This window comes from Budorcas taxicolor, chromosome 3 (assembly GCF_023091745.1).
Source record: "Budorcas taxicolor isolate Tak-1 chromosome 3, Takin1.1, whole genome shotgun sequence".
NCBI lineage: Eukaryota > Metazoa > Chordata > Mammalia > Artiodactyla > Bovidae > Budorcas > Budorcas taxicolor.
In genome coordinates, this window is record NC_068912.1 from 23,240,746 (window position 1) to 23,260,445 (window position 19,700).

General features: G+C 43.3%; 1 protein-coding gene across 5 annotated transcripts in view; it reads right to left on the reverse strand.

The window, feature by feature from the left end:
- Positions 1 to 2,885: 2,885 nt before the first annotated feature.
- Positions 2,886 to 19,700, reverse strand: part of PDE4DIP (phosphodiesterase 4D interacting protein) — a 203,936-nt gene continuing 187,121 nt past the window's right edge. For 3 of the 5 annotated variants that reach the window (XM_052637981.1, XM_052637980.1, XM_052637982.1), the window contains 8 exons: positions 10,882 to 11,118; positions 9,114 to 9,230; positions 8,327 to 8,553; positions 7,094 to 7,237; positions 5,863 to 6,001; positions 5,515 to 5,561; positions 4,593 to 4,644; positions 2,886 to 3,917 (listed from right to left, as the gene is read on the reverse strand). In XM_052637981.1, the coding sequence (XP_052493941.1) occupies positions 3,772 to 3,917; positions 4,593 to 4,644; positions 5,515 to 5,561; positions 5,863 to 6,001; positions 7,094 to 7,237; positions 8,327 to 8,553; positions 9,114 to 9,230; positions 10,882 to 11,118 (1,109 nt within the window). In that variant the 3' untranslated portion in view covers positions 2,886 to 3,771. The remainder of the gene's footprint in view (positions 3,918 to 4,592; positions 4,645 to 5,514; positions 5,562 to 5,862; positions 6,002 to 7,093; positions 7,238 to 8,326; positions 8,554 to 9,113; positions 9,231 to 10,881; positions 11,119 to 19,700) is intronic. The other 2 variants (XM_052637983.1, XM_052637984.1) reach the window with 2 other exon arrangements.

Below are 19,700 nucleotides of genomic sequence, written 5' to 3' on the forward strand. Positions count from 1 at the left end.
TTTCCCAACACCACTTGCTGAAGAGACTTTTTCCCATTGTATGTATGTTCTTGCCTCCTTTGTCAGAGGTAAATTGACCATAGATGTGTGGGTTTATTTCTGGGCTCTCTATTTTGTTCCATTAATCCACATGTCTATTTTTGTCCTAATATCACATAATTTTGATTAGTATCATTTTGTAGTATTGTCTGAAGTCTTGGAAGGTTATGTTTCCAGCTTTGTTATTTTTCTTCACGATTGCTTTTGCAATTCTAAATCTTTTATGGTTTCTTATGAATTTTAGGATTATTTGTTCTAGTTGTGTGAAACATGTCATGGATGATTTTAAAGGGATTGCGTTAAATCCATAGATTGTTTTGAGTAGTATGGCCATTTTAACAATATTAATTCTTCCAATTCAAGAGCTGGGATATCCTTCTATTTCTTTGAATCATCTTTAATGTCCTTTATTAATGTTGTATAGTTCTCAGCATAGAAATCTTTGACTTCCTTGGTGAGGTTTATTCCTAAGCAGTTTATTTTTGGGATTACCATTTTTAAAGGTATAGTTTATTTACATTCCCTTTCTGATATTTCATTGTTGGAATAAAGAAATGCAACCAATTTCTGTATGTTAATCTTGTATCCTGCTAACTTACTGAATTTGTGTATCAGTACCAGTAGTTTTTGTGTGGAGTCCATAGGGTTTTCTATATACAGCACCATATCTGCATATAATGACAATGTTAAATGTTCCCCTTCATTTGAATACCTTTTATTTTTTCATGTGTGATTGCTATGGCTAAGACTTCCAATACTATGTTGAATAGAAGTGGTGAGAATGAGCATCCTTGTCTTGTTCCAGATTTTAGTGAGAAGGCTTTCAGTGTTTCACCATTGTGTTGTATATTGGCTGTGATTCTGTCATAAGTAACTTTTATTAGGAGAAGGCAATGGCACCCCACTCCAGGACTCCTGCCTGGGAAATCCCATAGGTGGAGGAGCCTGGTAGGCTGCAGTCCATGGGGTCGTGAAGAGTCAGACACAACTGAGCGACTTCACTTTCACTTTTCACTTTCTTTCATTGGAGAGGGAAATGGCAGCGCAGTCCAGTGTTCTTGCCTGGAGAATCCCAGGGACGGGGGAGCCTGGTGGGCTGCCGTCTATGGGGTCACACAGAGTCGGACACGACTGAATTGACTTAGCAGCAGCAGCAGCAACTTTTATTATTTTGAGTTATTACTTCCTCTGTGCTCTCCTGGTCTAGTAGACTGGTGAGATCTGTTTCATTATTTGTTCTTTCAGATAATTTCTTTTGTTCTTTTAATTGGGAGTAGATCTTCCATTTCATTTTACTGAACTTTGTCTGTATGATTTTAGGAGAAACAATTATCTATTGCGGTCTTGAATGGCTGATTTTATGTGGAAGTGTCCCCGTGTAGCATCCATGAGTCTCATATTTTTGGTGTGAGGGCTGGTTTCAGATGGATGCCAGTCAAGTCTTTCCTCAGTTTGTGCTGTCATTATCCCCTTGATAGTGGGGTGTGATTGGTGGTGTAGTATCGAAAGCCTGTGCTGGGTGTGAGGTGGGGCTTCCTCTCTGCTCTGTATCATGGCTGTCTCAGGGGCAGGCTGTGTTCCCCAGTTGTTGGAGTAGAAGCCTTGAGGGTTGGGTTTAATCAGGCTGTTGCCCTTGAGGGCATGCCTGTCCCAAAGGAAGTGAGTGGTGAAGCATGTGAGGGCCATGTATTCACACAGGTTATACATCTACAGCTCCACTCAGGGTCAGGCCAAGGTTATGTCCCTATTGTTTGTCTCAGATCTAGTATAAGGCTGTGGTGTAGAGTGGGCTGGGGCTGGAGGTTGGGGGGTTGTGACTGCAAGGATTGAGGTATCTGCAAGGATTGATGTGACTGCACTGCTGCCTGAGATCTGGGTTGCCTCTGTGGCAGACCTCACCCAGGACCTGTCTGCCCAGATCCAGTGCTAAGGTGGAAGACAAACCACTACATACTCCTCAGTGTAGTGTGTTCGTGATGGCCACACCTCAGGGCCTCCAGGCTGTCTCTGCCTGGTTAGGCCACATCCTCCCCCAGGGCCTGTCTGCTAGAGATTCACCCCTTGGCCCTTGCATGCTCCTGTTGTGCTGCCCTCTGCACACACTAATGTTTGCTGCATCTACACCTGTTGCTCTGAGCCCTCACTGACTATGGCCTCTGAGGATATTCCAGGATTACACCCCAGCCATTCTGGCCTGTCTCTGCAAAGCTAGACTGAGTCTCTGTCAAGATCTTGTGCCAGACTGTGGTGTGGAGTGAGTGGAACCAGGGCATTGGCCCCTTTGGATTGGGAAATACAGCAAGGAGGCTGCTCACAGTGCACAACTCTCCACTCTGATTGTCAGCAACCCAGCATGTGCTCCTGATGAGTAGAGTCTAGACTTCTCCAAACCTTCTGTGTCAGATTTCCCAGGAGGCAAGGGGTCTGAGCCACTCCTTACAGGACCCCAGGACTGGGACACCCAAATTGTGACTTGACCTGCTAACTCCAGGGCCGGGGTCTACCCTTGTGGACCTTCTCTTTGCAGATCCCTTCCAGAGGCCCAGGCCCGGGACTGATTCTTTTCTTTCCCATCCTACTGAGTTATGTGTAGATCCTTCTTGCAGCTTTGATTTTCAGGAGTTATGTTAGTTTCCAGTTAGTCTCCATTCGGAAGTGTCCCACATGTGAATGTATTTTTGGTGTGTTTGTGGGGGAGGGGATCTCCATACCAGCTACTACAGCCTCTTGAGTCTGCTTCAGATGCTGAGCTTTTTAGTGACAGTTTGTCTTTCTTGTTCTTACACAGTCACCCTGCAGGCTGGTATAGAAACTGGAAATTAAGCAGGCAAGGAAAACTATTTTTTTTATACATAGTTTGCTTTAATAGCCACCAAAAAGACTGTCATTTCCTCTCACTGACCCTGTCCACCAGTTATGTTAGGCTTCCACACAGCACTATAGCAACATATATAAATATATATCATACATTTATACACACATACACACTTTCTAAAGCACTTTTGTGAAGACACAGACTAGGCTTCAGCACAAGCACAACTGGGGTCCTCTTGTATGTCACTTAAAAATGATCACCGGTTTGCTTTACACAAGACTTTCAGTGGGCTTGCTGTGGCCGTTAGTCCCTAGTTCCCAGAGAGAAGCTGGGATGACAAAAGGGGACAGTATATGTAAATTCAGTACAGCTTTTGGAGACAACAATAGAATATAAGTAGGAAGTCTAGGCTAAGCATGAGATGGCATATGGGAGTCACCATTCCCACCACATGGATTCATAGTACTCAGGTGCTGCAGTGTAGACTGACACCCAGCCTGACGGTGACCCAGATGCATGGGCCCTGGGTCAGGCAGTCAGGCCCCTCTGGCACACTGTCCTGCAAGGCACCGCTGCTCAGTCTTGTGCTTTCAGATCTGCTGAGGAGCTCCAATGTTGGGACCACATGCTGAATTGTGGGGAAGCAGGTCCTGTTTCCCCTGAGCTGACCCTCTGAGGACAGGTGACGAGGCAAGAAGTGTCTGTTGCTGGCTCCCATGCCCCCAGTGTGTTCAGAAGCAGTGTCACAAGGTCCTCTAGTAACTAGGCCTGTTTTCCTTAGAGCTGAGCCACGGACACCTTGCCTTGTTATTCCTCAAGTGCAGGAAAGGCCCTCTGCCTTTCGCCCTGCCCACGAGGCCATATCTCTAACTCCTTCCAGACCCTCCAGTAGGTGTGGAAGAGGGCCCAGATCCTCCTCAGCAGACAGGGAGCTGTGAAGAAGGGGCGCAGGCCCATCCTTCCTGCTGTTTTAAGGACCTCTGGTGGCTTCGCTTCTTGCATGTCTCCTGGAAGGCAAGGGTCACAGGACTGGAGTGCATGGCAAGGCCCTTAGGGATTTCACCTGGAGACCAAAGTGACACAGAGTCCATTATCAGGTCCTGCTGGTGGCTAACTGAGGCTGGAGAGGGCTGAGTGGTGACAGAAGCCAGGATTGTGGTGAGAGCCTGTCAAGAGGATGAGCCGAAGGGAGGCACTGAGGTCTGGAGGAGCAGCAGGTGCCAGCAGGTCAGTGTGAAACCTTCCCACACCACCTGGCCAGATCCCTGCTCACAGCCACGGCACACCAGGTGGCCAGACCCTACCACTCCTTCTTCAGGGACCAGCTCACTCTACAGTTTACTTGGAAGAAAGAGGATGACTTTTGTCATTTCCCAGGAAAAGGTATGCTTAGCTTGAAACAGGCACATATAGAAGTGGCCTGTTGTAAGGAAGGAGAGGACATTTTGAGAGGCAGGCCCCTTGTTAAGTTTATACTCTGTTTACTTGATGAGGAGATGGGGCGGGGTGGGGGGGCGTGGTAGGCAGGTCAGCAGGGCCCTCAGAAATCATCTAAGTCTAGTGCCTCCTCTTCCAGATGAGGGTCAGTGGTCTCACAGAGACTGGGGCCAGCCAAAGCCACACAGCCAGTTAGTGACAAGCCTGGGATTAGAACCTGGGCCCTGGTCCATTTCCAGTGGCCTAGCAGAAGTGGGAAGGAGACTTCCAAGCCAGCGGGTATGAGAGGCTGTTGGGTTACCTTTGCTGGGACAGGAATAAGGCTTTACAGAAGCAGTCTTGTAAGAGTTCTTCTAAAAAGGCTCAGGAAAGAAAGGAATCAGAAGAAATTAGCAGGAAAAAAAAATCAGGGTTAAATTATGGCCCAACCCATTTTCATACTGTGGGGTCAACATCTTTTTAGGTTAAAATTTAGGAACATTCCTAGGAATGGGCTCAACTGATTATGGCAAAGGTTTAAAGCCCAAGGTACAAAGCTTAGCTTTTGACTTTGAAGCCATTTCTAACACCTCAAGTTTTTCTTCAAAGTGGCTGCTTGAGAATGCACTGGTATTTTCAATAAATGTAGAGAATGCCTGCCTTATAAGATAATCTTTCCCTTTAAGTTTCAGTTTTTCCTTATTACCAAGTTCTCTTTTAGATCAATAAGACCCAATGATTTTCTTATGTTGTTTCCTAAAGAAAAATATTTCAAAATCAAATTGCTGCTTTCAGCCCAATATTATGCAGTGAAATCAGCTTGTTAGGTGGCATTTTTCCATCAGTTTTTCATATAGTGACATAGGAACCCTGGAACCCATGACTGGCCTCAGGATTCCTTTACTGGAAAGCTCATTCAGAGGCAGACCCCATATGTCCTCTGACCTTGAGAATCAACTGAACTGCATTTCTCCCCAATCCTGACATGGCATAAAGGAGAGAGAATTGGGGTCAAGAGAGAAGATGATGACAAAGTGAGAGTGAACTGAGAAGTCAGGGGAGGTTTCTGATTAGGGTGGGAGGACTGATGGGGATGGAATCTAAAGGGATGTTCATTGAGAACCTGTGTTCCCACAGGTGGACCAGAAATTTCCTCTTGGAAGGTCAGTGCAAGTCAGGAGTCACCTGTGCACTCTGTTACAGACAGTGATAGTTTGCTCTGATCAGTGCAGTGGTTTCCTTACCTCCAAATTAGTCCTTGCCTTCTTCAAAACATCGTGTGTCCTGGTCACTGTAACAACAACAAAAGAGTTCCCAAAGGCAGAAATTACCAGTGGGGTCCATATCTGTCTTGGGTGTGTGTGTTCTAAAGCTTGTCTTTCTGGCCACTCAGCTTGGGGTCTCCTAGTCCCCTCCACCCCCACATCTCCTCCTCTGCCTCTATGATTACTGATGGCACAGGAGGTTCAGGGATTTCACATCAGTCTCCCCCATCCCCTAGCCTCTCTGGTCACTGTCCATTCACAGCACAAGTGGGGAGCCAGGAAGGCCCTCCCAATTTCCTGTCCCATTCCCTGGCTCAGGGCACCCACACTGGCTGAAGATGAACTGTTCCATGCTCTCCTTCTGCTGGTTGGCGGTCTTCAGACGCTCAGATGTACTCTGAAGGAGACTCTCCTGTTTGGATAGTTTGGTTCTCAGTTCCAGAAGCTCCTTTTTCATAGACTCTCCCTGGGAAGAAAAATAGGTGCTCTGTCAGTGGTCAGAAAGCCTAAAGCACCCTGTGATTTGTGGCTCTTTACAATCCCAAACAGGATTCTACAATCTTCTCAAGTATTTCTGGACCAGATTTCCCTCATCAAAGCCCCTAAAACCCTCCAGCAGGTGATGGCTCAGGATGGGCTATGAGGTGGGAACACTGAGGACCTGGAAGCCCCTATGCAAAGGAGCACAGGCCACACTCCAGTTGCTGCAGAGAACCTGAGTCCAGGCCACACTGAAACTCCTAGCTGTGAGTAAGAGCTCTGATTTAATGCTGACATAGTTATATCACTTGGGCATCAAAAATTGGTCATTAGGAATATTATGCCTGGGGGAACAGGACTGGCCTGAGATGTTCTACAAGTCTGTAAATATATCTGCCAACCTCAGGATGGCAAAATACTTCCTCCTTGGAATTAGCAAAGTTGGATCCCCTAAAGTTATCATTGATACTAGTCTGGAGTGAGAACACTAGGAGGGATTTTGAAATCTACCTAATCCAAGATCATCAACCAGAGTGGCCTGAGATCTGAGAGCACCTGGGGGAGGCTGACTCTCACCAGGCTTGACCCAGAGATACAGGTTTAAGTGGAAATTTTTCTGGGATTTCAGTGGGTGGGTAAAAAGGGCTGGTCCACTCCTGGGGACATTCCATGATCCTGTCTGCCTATGCAGACCTGGAGGTGAGTGGGAGTGGGCTTAGGATGGAAAAGGAGGTGTTGATGTTTTAAATGGCCCCAAACTTCAGCTCAGCTGAACTTCAGAAAGTTAAAGGGATGGAACATTTGTGGGTTATCAGGGCTCTCATGTCTCTGCCTCCTCTATGTTCTTTTCTTCTCCTGTTTGGCTCCTTATCCTGGGGGTCAGGCTGGGAGGAGAGAGATGTTTTCAGACCTGCACAGATAGCGCTCACCACAGAGGAGAGGTCTCCCTCCAGGGACACATGCCTCACGTCCCTTTCATCCCAACTGCCCATTCGGCTCCTGATCTTCAGGCTCTGCAGGCCAAGGAGGTAGAAGGCTAGTTTGGGGGCAGAACCGGTAGAGGATGCTGGCTTCTTACCACTTTGCCCACAAGCATAGAGCCGGGGGAGTTTGGCAAGGCTGCTCTCCAGAACATGGTGAGGAGGGAGGCCGACTCCTCCAGCCGGTGGTGCAGGGCGGTGGCACTGCTCCTCAGCTCCTGGATGCCTTCGCTACCCATCACCTGGGAAAGAGGGCAGTAGCCATGGGCATCCCTGTGGCTGAGACAGCACAGGCCTCGGCTTCCTTTGTGAGTGAGGTACGGCCACAGGCTTGCTTGAACCTGTGAGACATTTTTCTAACCTGGAAGCCAAGGTTCTCTGACCTCAGCAAGGACCTCCCACTTTGTAAGAATTCATTTGATTCCACACTTTTTAGCTTTTAGTCCTGCTTCGTGCTCTGGAATCTAAGGTCCCTATTTTTGCACTGTACCCCCACCCCCACTGCCCTTCCCTAAATCAGGCCTTATGCTTCAAATGGGCTGCACCATTTGTAGCTCAAAGGACTAAGTGCTGACCCCTTTACCTGGCATGTTCTCCACCCCAGAGAACTACACACCCCCTAGTGGTGCCCTAACCCCCATGAACCTGTCGCCTTCCTTCTGGGATAATCGCCACTTCTGGGTTCACTCCGTCACACCCACAGCACTTCCAGCACTGTGCCTGGAGCCCCGTGTTGTATTTGCTGACTCAGGTGTGGGCCTTCTTCTCGCGTGTGGGGGCTCCTGGAGCTCAGACAGCACAGCGGCTGGTACCTAGGTCTCTGCCTGGGGAAAGACTCTGAGAGGCCTTGTGGCCTGCTCTCCTCTCCTGCTCGGTCTAAGCAGAGAAGTCCAGCGCTGCCACTCTCCTCACCCCTTCCACACATTTGGCCCATATGGATGAATATTCTCAATTCCCAGGCAACTGATGAAGTGATTTTATCCTGCCCACAAATGACCATATCCCAGTGTGACTTTAGCAGATAATACAGAACCAAACAGCATTGCAAGTATGCTGATGCTTAACATGCTCTACTGATGAGGATGGCAATGCTGCACATACTTTTCTGTGGTTCTCAGGGGAAATAGAGAGTCAGCTACATCTAGAACAGAGCAAAGTTTGTAGTGAAACTAGCTGGTGAAGACGGAAGGCCTAGCTGGATGTAAATGTAAGATACATCCTCAGCTGCTGAGAGATGTGGAGCAGGAAAAAAGATAGGGGGAGAAGGAGTTAAAATCAAAAGAAGAAAGGGCTTAAGGAAAAGGTGCATCTAAGAGCTAAAATGTGATTACCTCTATGCCCGGAGCTTCAAGACCAGAGAAGCTGCAGGTTGGTCTCACAAGTGATGCTATCTTCTTGACCAGCACTCTGCCCTCCCCAATCTGCTCTCTTAGGGCACTATAGTCATCAATGTGGCCAATGACGTGGCGGCCATGCTTATTGGCAAAGGAGCCATCAGTAGCATCACCCTCCAGCTTGGGAGGGTTCTTCATTACTGGAGAAGCACCCAAACCCAGCTCTGAAGAATAAAACCACAACAACAAAGAACCCACTGTTATTCATAGTCATCTTCAGTTCAATCCAAAAGGGACATCAAATAGTAAAAGAGGCCAGAAACAAGATCGACAGTTTTGGAAAGCACACCTGTGAAGTCCATACATATTCTGGGTTCTATATTATTATAGTCTTTCTCTCAGCATCTCATAATCGTAAAATTGCCAGGAGGTAAATTTTATCCTTATTGACAAACATTCAGGACAGACATTAATGTTTTTCTTTTTTTTTAATTTGGAGGTTGAGAGGACACAGACAAGGAAACTAAGCTGGATACAGAGAGCACTTTCGAGAAGGAAGAGCTTACAGTACAATGAAGCAAATACCAGAGCAATAGGAAAACCATATGAGGAAGAGTAGTGACAAAAAAGGCAGCCACAGGAGGTCGAATGATAGGGCTAAAGGCCTTGGGACATGCAGAGAAAAATCTCTAAATTCAGATAATGTGTATACAGGGAACCAAAAGTTACTTGTAGTAATAATTTTCCATCATTAGACCCTGAGTCCTGTGGTTGCCCTCTTTACCGTTCGTCCTACTGAAGGTTGTGGTCTCTGGGCCAGGAGCTTCAGAAGAAGAGCTGGGGAAGACCAGAACTGGAGAATTCATGCCCACATCCCGAACTGGAGGGGAGGCAACCGAATCTAGGGAGTAAAGACAGCCACAGCTTTAGGAACCCTGGAACACACCACTCCACTGGAGATCTAAGGCACCATGACTCTCCTCTCATACAGTCATCACCCATGTACCACAATCAAAACTAATAGCAAACTAATCACTTATTTTGAAATAAGATGTGAACGCTGTTCCATGAGAAAAAAAAACTTGCAATTTGAAAAAATTATTAGGTGTATTTTTCTAATCCCAGATTTGAATACAATATTGTATGTGCAGTATGTCTAATACAATGCTTTGTAACTAAATATAAATATGCATAAATATATGTGAAGAACTGATGCTTTTGAACTGTGGTGTTGGAGAAGACTCTTGAGAATCCCTTGGACTGCAAGGAGATCCAACCAGTCCATTCTAAAGGAGATCAGTCCTGGGTGTTCTTTGGAAGGAATGATGCTAAAGCTGAAACTCCAATACTCTGGCCACCTCATGTGAAGAACTGACTCATTGGAAAAGACTCTGATGCTGGGAGGGATTGGGGGCAGGAGGAGAAGGGGACAACAGAGGATGAGATGGCTGGATGGCATCCCTGATGCGATGGACATGAGTTTGGGTGAACTCCGGGAGTTGGTGATGGACAGGGAGGCCTGGTGTGCTGCGATTCATGGGGTCACAAAGAGTCAGACACGACTGAGTGACTGAACTGAACTGAACTGATATGCAGTACATATGTTAAAATATTTGATCAAGAAGTGAATGGATTTATGGGGATTTAACTCTGCTCTCTAATCACTGTTCTGATGAGTCAGTACTACAAAATATGTACTAGTATAAGAAGAATAGGAGACATAAGCCTTGGTGAGTTTGAGATGCCCTATTGGAGACCAGACGGCAATCTGGAAAATATCACGAAGAGACTGATATGATCCCACTCAGGCAAATATGGCCTAGAACTGGATTTCTAGCTCAGGCCTCTCTGCTGTATGATGAGGAGGAGGAGTGACTGAGCCAGCAGGGATGAGTCCTGGCTGGTGCTGTGGGAAGGCACTGAGAGGGCAAAGCCTGAGAGGGAAGAGAAGCAGTACCAAGACAGAGCATAATGAAGGAGAAGGAACACAGCAAACCAAGACTTCTGCTTTGAAGCCTGGGTTGGCCCGTTAACTCCCGCAGACCTCAGCATATCAGTTAATTGTCTCAGTGCCTATATTTTCTCATGTGAAATACAGAGATAGTAAATCCTGCACTAGCTCTGATGAAATTATTTGAAAACATGGTAAATTTTAAAACACTCCACAAACATAATGAATAGGCATTAATATATACAGCTGTTAATTGTTTTGAGTACTTCTTATGGTGTCAGGCACTTGTAAATTATTTCATTTAATGCTCCACGTAATAGTTTATATTATTATCCTCATGTTAAAGATGAGGAAGCTAAGGCTTAAATACTTGAGGAGTTTTAGCACTTTTCCTAAGGCAAACAACATGTAAGTGGCAAACTCAGAATCTGGAGCCAGATCTGACCCCAAGCTCCATGCCCTCAAGGTGCTGTACTGAAGCATCTTTGACTTCACCCTGACCCTAAGGAGTGTGGAAGAGGCAATATTGTCCCTTCCACCACACACATCCTGGGGACCTTCCCATTGGCTGAGGGCTTCATGATTTCCTTTTCCTTCCTACCTTGGAAGAACGGCTGCTTGTTTCCAGGGTCAGTGTTGGTGGGGAATTTCTGGTTAACGGAGGAGCTGAGGCTGGCTTTGCTGGCACCACCATCCAACTGCTGTTCGAGCTGCAGTCGCAGACAGTTGTTCGCCTGAATGCTCTGTTCCAGCTGCCCTCGCAAAGCTCGGATCTCTGCCACCAGGTGGCTCAAGTCACTGCTCAAAGGGACTTGGTGACAGGCATCCCAGGTATAAGCTGAAAGGAGAGAGAGGTCTGGTGGCATTGAACCAAGTGTTTCCAAGCATCTGTCAGAACACTCTTCTGTGACGTTCCTTTCTGCCAAAGACCCCACTGCAATCTCAGAATCCCAAGAATAATGTGGCTTAGAATCTGCTTAGAACCATTATATCCCCTGCTGTGATGGTGATGTCACTTTTCCTGGGCGAAGACTGGCACATATTAAGATGGTACACAGTCCAGCCTGGAGTTTCCTTGAGACTCAAATGAGCCTTGTCCATTTAGAGGGCACATGATTGGCAGATGAAGTCAAACCTAATATTTCTCCTCCTTATTAGCCTTAGTCCTTCAGGCTAGAGAGCAGGGTCTTTCAAGGCAGAAGATCAATACTAAGCTGGAGAAGTACACAGACTGAGAGAGAAGATGTGATGACTTCCACATTCAGGAATCAAAGAGGAGAGGAAGAAGAAGGCATCAGGCCTTTGGGCAACACTTAAGAATGGGAGGGATAGGGCTTCCCTGGTGGCTCAGTGGTAAAGAATCTGCCTGCTAACACAGAAGATGTGAGTTCAATCCCTGGCCCAGGAAGATCCCACATGCTGTGAAGCAACTAAGCCCATAGGCCACAACTACTGAGCCTGTGCTCTGGAGCCTGGGAACTACAATTATGGGGCACATATGCCTAGAGCCTGTGCTTTGCAGCAAGAGAAGCCACCACAATGAGGTGGCTTCACCACAGTGAGAAGCCCATCCATCCCAACTAGAGAAAAGCCTGTGCAGCAATGAAGACCCAGTACAGTAAAAAATAAATGAATTTTTAAAATTAAAAAAAAAACAGAATGAGAGGGATAGATGAGAGATCACAATTAATTGGACTTCTCAAGTTCTACTTGCTTTTTTACCTGCACTCACCACCCATAGCCTTTCTCTATGTACTGGGGGAAGAAGAAATCTAAGAAATATTCTATAAGACTATCATTGCTCATCTAAAAACATTGGAGTCAAATGTGTATAAAAAGAATTTGTTTCAGTTTTTATCAAGGTAATAGGATGCATATAGCATATGATATATGCATCCAGTTGCATCAGAGCCACAGGCCTTAACCAAACACATTATTTCTGCAGTGAGCTATGTGAATATTCTCACGAAATGGAATAAATGAAGAGGAGTGCAGGAGAAGATGGCAGAGTAGAAGGACGAGCTCACCCCTTCTTGTGAAAACACTAAAATCACAACTAACTGCTAAACAACCATCAACAAAAAACACTGGCACCTACCAAAACAGATATTCTGCATCCAAAGACAAAGAAGGCACAGTGAGAGAGTAGGAGGGGTGCTTTCACGATATAATCAAATCCCATACCTTCTGGGTGGGCTACCCACAAACAGGAAAATATATTGCAGCAGTTCTCCCACAGGAGAATTCTGAGTCCCACACCAGGCTTCCCAGCCTGGGGATCTGTAATAGGAAGGAGGAGCTACTGGAGCATTTGGCTTTGAAGGCCAGCAGGGTTTGAGTGTAGGAGTTCCACAGGGCTGGGAGAAACAGACTCCAGTTTTAGAGGGTGCACATAAAGTTTCATGAGCACTGGGACCTAGGCCAAAGCAATGACTCCACAGAAACCTGGGCCAGACCTACCTGCAGGTCTTGGAGGGTATCCTGGCTCTCTGTAGGGATATGGACACTGGTGGCAGAAGCTCCAGGGAATATTCAACAATGTAAGCTCCCACTCCAGTGTTCTTGCCTGGAGAATCCCAGGGACAGGGGAGCCTGGTGGGCTGCCATCTATGGGGTTGCACAGAGTTGGACACGACTGAAGTGACTTAGCAGCAGCAGCAGTAGGCTCTCCAGGAGGTTGCCACTTTGGCACCAAGACATGGCCCCACCCAACAGCCTATAGGCTCCAGGGCTGGGATGCCTCAGGATAAACAACCAACAGAAGGATGGGAACACAACACTACTTATCAGCAGACAGGCTGAATAAAGCCATCTGGAGTTCTCTGATGCCTCTAAACATACCCCTTGACCTAGCTCTGCCCACCAGAGGGGCAAGATCCAGGTCCACCCACCACTAGGCAGGCACCAGTCTCTCCCACCAGGATGCCTGAACAATCTCCTGGACCAACCTCACCCACTAGGTGGCAGATACCAGAAGCAAAAAGAACTATAATCCTGCTGCCTGTGGAAAGGAGACCACAAACACGGAAACTTAGACAACATGAGACAGCAGGGAAATATGTTCCAAACAAAGGAACAAGATAAAACCCCAGAAGAGCAACTAAGTGATATGCAGGTAGGCAATCTACCAAAAAAAATTCAGAGTAATGTTGGGTAAAGATGATTCAAAATCTCAGAAAAGAATGGAAGCACAGATCAAGAAGATACAAGAAATGTTTAACAAAGAGCTAGAAGGTATAAAGAACAGAATTTTACAATGCAGTAACTAAAATGAAAAAGGCACTAGAAGGAATCAGTACCAGAATAAATGAGGCAGAAGAACAGATAAGTGAGTTGGAAGACAGAATGGTAGAAATCACTGCCATGGAACAAAAGAATGAAAACAAAATAAGGACAGTTTAAAACTAATGCTCTGTGGAGAGGATATTGGCCCTCCTACAACATTCCTTTCCATGAAAAAGTCTACAACTGGAGTGACTATCCAATGCTGGTTAAGAAGCTGGGTTTGGACTACTCTTACCATCTGGCTTCATGAACTAAAATCTTCTGGTGTGACCAAGGAAGAGTGACTGATATGGAATCCATGAAATATATCATGCAATACAATAGTATGTAGCACATTTTTCAAGAATCATTCTTCAAAAGTCCTTTTCTTCCCCATGGATAAAGAACCCATATTACAAGGAGGATCCTTACAGGAAGGGTGATCCCTGGAACACCATCTGCTGTTGTGAGGGCATAAACTCAGAGTCCAAGTTCTGGAGGTGGCTATGACACAAGGTGGCAGATGTCTACCTGGCATCCAAGTACAAAGCCTATGTCATTAGTGGGCCCACAGTACAAGGTGGTCTCCCTGTTTTTTTACTGGAACCATTTCAACAAAACTCTCCATGAAAGCATGCGAGAGGCCTAAGACTGACTTTATTATCATGAAACCAAGTTTGTAACTTGACATAAAATGAAGGAGGGAGATGAGGGAATAGAATGGAATAGAAAGCTTCAAACAAGATGTCAAAGGCACTATTTTAGCTATGTTTTTCCATTCAGAATTAGTCTTAATAAAATACATTCAATTTTTTAAAAAAAGAAAAAAATTAGGAGAGTTTTAAAAGACTTCTGGGACAACATTAAATGTACCAACATTTGTATTATAGGGGTCCCAGAAGGAGAAAAGAGAGAGAAAGAGGCTGAGATAATATTTGAAGAGATAATAGCTGAAAATACTCTTAACATGTGATAGGAAACAGTTGCTCAAGTCAAGAAAGTGAAGACAGTCCCATACAGGATAAACCCAAGGAGGAACACTCTGAGACACATATTAGTCAAATTGGGAAAAATAAAAGATAAAGAGAAAATATTAAAAGCAACAAGAGAAAAGCAAAAAATAACATACAAGCAAATCACCATAAGGTCATCAACTGATATTTTTGGCAGAAACTCTGCAGGCCAGAAGGGAGTGGCATGATATATTTAAAGTAATGAAAGGGAAAAACCTACAACCAAGAATAGTCTACCCAGCAAAACTCTTGTTCAGATGTGATGAAAAAATCAAAAGCTTTACAGACAAGCAGAAGCTGAGAGAATTCAGCACCACCAAACCAGCTTTGCAACAAATGCTAAGGAAATTTCTCAAGGCAGAAAAGTAAAGGCCACAACTAGAAACAAAATTACAAATGGGAAAGCTTGTTGGCAAGGCAAACATATTGTAAAGGTTAACATACTGTAAAGGTAGAGAATTATCCACACACAAATATGGCATCAAAATCAATAATCATGGGAAGTGCAGAGTATAAAAGCAGGCTATTGGAAATTCATTTGAAAGTAAGAGATGGACAACTTAAGACAATCTTGTTTATATATAGACTGCTATATCAAAACCTCATGGTAACCACAAAACAAAAATCTACAATTGATACACACAAAAAGGTAAATCAACCCAAACACAACATTGAAGGCAGTCATCAAACCATAAGAAAATAGAATATAAGAGGAAGGGAGGGAAAAAGACCTACAAAAACAAATCTAAAACAATTAACAAAACAGCAATCAGAACATATGTATCAGTAATTACCTTAAATGAAAATGGATTAAATGCTTTAATCAAAGACGTTGACTGACTGAATGGATACAAAAAGACGCATCAATATGCTGTCTACTAGAGACCCACTTAAGAACTAGAGACACATACTGACTGAAAGTGAGGGAATGGAAAAAGATGTTCTATGAAAATGGAAATCAAAAGAAAGCTGGAGTAGCAATACTCGTATTAGACAAAATAAACTTTAAAATAACTATATGACAAGAGACACAGAAGGACACTACATAATGACCACAAGAGCAATCCAGAAAGAAGATATAACAGTTATAAATATAAAAGCACCCAACACATGAGCACCTCAATATATAAGGCAAATTCTAACAACCATGGAAGGAGAAATTGACAGTAACACAATAATAGTGGGGACTTTAATACTCCACTTACATCAATGGACAGATTAGCCAAACAGAAAATCAATAAGAAAACATGGGCCTTAAATGAAACATTAAACCAGATGGAGTTAATTGATATGTTTACAGGATTCCATCCAAAAGCAGCAGCTGATAAATTCTTTTCAATTACACATGGAACATTCTCTGGGATTGACCATATGCTAGTCCAGAAAGCTAGCCTTGAGAAATTTAAGAGAATTGAAATCATATCAAGCACCTTTTCTGACCACACACTATGAGATTAGAAATAAACTACAAGAAAACTGTAAAACAAAAACATGTGAAGAAAAATAGCATGCTTCTAAATAACCAATGGATCATTGAAGAAATCAAAGAGGAAATTTAAAAAATACCTAGAAACAAAAGAAAATGAAAACACAATGATCCAAAACCTATGGAACACAGCAATAAATCTTACTTAAGGAAACAAGAAACATCTCAAACAACCTAATCTTATACCTAAAGCAACTAAAGAAAGAACAAACAAAATCCAAGGGTAACAGAAGGAAAGAAATCAAAGATCAGAACATAAATAAATGAAATAGAGACAAAGAAAGCAAAAGATCAATGAAATTAAAACCTTGCTCTTTGAAAAGATAGACAAAATAGATAAACCTTTAGCCAGATTCATCAGAAGAAAAGAGAAGGCTCAAATCAATAAAATTAGAAATGAAAAAGAAGTTACAACAGAACCACAGAAATACAAAGGATCATAAGAGACTCCCACAAGCAATTGCATGCCAATAAAATGGACAACCTATAAGAAATGGACAATTTCTTAGAAATGTACAATCCCCCAAAACTGAGCCAGGAAGAAACAGAAAATATAAATAGACCAATCACAATTACTAAAACTGAAACTGTAATTAAGACACTTCCAACAGACAAAAGTCCAGGACCAGATAGCTTCACAGGCAAATTCTATTTAGAGAACAGTTAATACCTATCCTTCTGAAACCATTTCAAAATATTACAGAGGAAGGAACACACCCAAACTCATTCTAAGAGGTCACCATTACTCTGATACAAAACCAGACAAAGATGCTACAAAATAAAGAAAATTACAGGCCAATATCACTGGTGAACATGACACAACAAAATACCTGTAAACTGAATCCAACAATACATTAAAAGGATCATATACTATGATCAATTGGGCTTTATCCCAGGGATGCAAAGAGTTTTCAATATCTGCAAATCAATCAGTGTGATAAACCACATTAACAAATAGAAGAACACAAATCACATGATCATCTTAATAGATGCAGAAAAAGCTTTTGATAAAATCCAACAGCCACTCACGATAAAAACTCTCCAGAAAGTGGGTACAGAGGGAACCTATCTCAACATAATAAAGGTCATTGTGACAAACCCACAGCTAATATCATACTCAACAGTGAAAAGCTGAAAAAGAAAGTATTTTCTCTAAGATCAGTAACAAGATAAGGATGTTCACTCTTGCCACTTTCGTTCAACATAGTTTTGGAAGTCCTAGCCATGGTAATCAGAGAAGAAAAAGAAGTAAGAGGAATCCAAATTGGAAAAGAAGTAAAACTGTCACTATTCGCAGATAACATGATTGTTGTTGTTTAGTTGTTAAGTTGTGTCCGACTTTTCTGTGACCCCATGGACTGTAGCCCACAGTCCTCTGTCCATGGGATTTCCCAGGCAAGAATACTGCAGTAGGTTGCCAATTTCTTCTCCAGGGGATCCTTTCTGACCCAGGGGTCAAACCCATGTCTCCTGCATTGGCAAGTGGGTTCTTTACCATGTTGGGAAACCTGGTACGATTCAGTTCAGTTCAGTCACTCAATCACGTCCGACTCTTTGTGAACCCATGAACTGCAGCACGCCAGGCCTCCCTGTCCATCACCAACTCCCAAAGTCCACCCAAACCCATGTCCATTGAGTTGGTGATGCCATCCAACCATCTCATCCGCTGTCATCCCCTTCTCCTCCTGCCCTCAATCTTTCCCAGCATCAGGATCTTTTCAAATGAGTCAGCTCTTCACATCATGTGGCCAAAGTACTGGAATTGCAGATTCAACATCAGTCCTGCCAATGAACACCCAGGCCTGATCTCCTTTAGGATGAATTGGTTATTCTACACATAGAAAATCCTAACGATGCTACCAGAAAACTACTAGAGCTGATCAATGAATTTGGTAAAGTTGCAAGATACAAAATTAATACACAGAAATATCTTGCAATTCTATACACTAACAACAAAAGGTCAGGAAGTGAAATTAAGGAAACAATCTCATTTCCCATCACATCAAAAAGAATAAAATATCTAGGTGTAAACCTACCTATGGAGGGTAAAGACCTATATTCTGAAAACTATAAGATGCTGATGAAAGAAACTGAACATGACACAAACAGATTGACAGATATAACATGTTCTTGGATTGGAAGAATCAGTATTGTTAAAATGACTACACTACCCAAGGCAATCTACAGATTTGATGCAACCCCTATAAAATTACCAATGAAATTTTTGCAGATCTAGGATAGAAATCTTAAAATTTGTATGGAAACACAAAAGACCCCAAATAGCCAAAGCAATCTTGACAAAGCAACATGAAGCTGGAGGAATCAGGCTCCTGATTTCAGACTATACAGTAATCAAAGCAGTATGGTACTGGCACAAAGACAGATCAATAGAACAGGCTAGAAATCCAAGAAATAAACCCCTGCACCCATGATTAATTAATCAACAACAAAGGAAGCAAGACTCTACAATGTATATAAGGTAGTCTCTTCAATAAGTGGTGCTGGGAAAACTGGATGGTTACATGTAAATGAAAGAAATTAGAAATCTCTAACACCATACACAAAAACAAACTCAAAATGGATTAAAGATCTAAATGTAAGACTGGATACTATAAAACTCTTAGAGGGAAACCTAAGCAGAACACCCTTTGACATAAATCTCATCAAGTTCTTTTTGGATCCACCTCCTAGATTAAAGAAATGAAAACCAAAATAAACAAATGGGACCTAATTAAACTTAACAAGCTTTTGCACAGCAAAGGAAACCATCAACAAAATGAAAAGACAACCCACAGCATGGGAGAAAATATTTGCAATCAATTGATTGACAAGGGATTAATCTCCAAATTATACAAACAGCTGATGCAGCTCAATGTCAAAGAAATAAACAACCCAATCAAAAAATAGGCTGAAGATCTAAATAGACATTCTCCAAACAGGACATTTCAGATGGTCAAAAACCACATGAAAAGATGCTTAACATGGCTAATTATTAGAGAAATGCAAATCAAAACTGCAATGGGGTATTACCTTATACTGGCCAGAACAGCCATCATCAAAATATCTTCAAACAATAAATGCTAGATTGGTTGTGGAGAAAAGGGAACCTTCCTATCCTGTTGGTGGGAATTCAGTGTAGCCATAGGGAGAACAGTATGGAGGTTCCTTAAAAAACTAAATATTAGAGCTACCATATGATCCACCAATCCCACTCCTGAGCATATATCTGAAGAAAACCATGCTTGGAAAAGAGACTTGTGCCCCAATGTTCACAGCGTTAGTGCTTACAATAACCAAGACATGGAAGCAACCTAAATGTCCATTGACAAATGAATGATTAAAGATGTGGTGCATGTATACAATGGGCTATTACTTAGCCATAAAAAAGAATGAAATAATGCCATGTGCAGCAACATGGGTGGACCTAGAGATATCATACCAAGTGAAGTCAATCAGACAGAAAAACACAAATATAATATCACTTATATATGGAATCTTAAAAAATGAATACAAGTGAACTGATTTACAAAGCAGAAACTGACTCAGACTTAGAAAACAAACTCCTGGTTACCAAAAGGGAAAGGTGGGGGGAGGGATAACTTAGGAGGTTGGTATTAACATAAAATCCTCTGTAATAACCTCTATGGGAAAAGATTC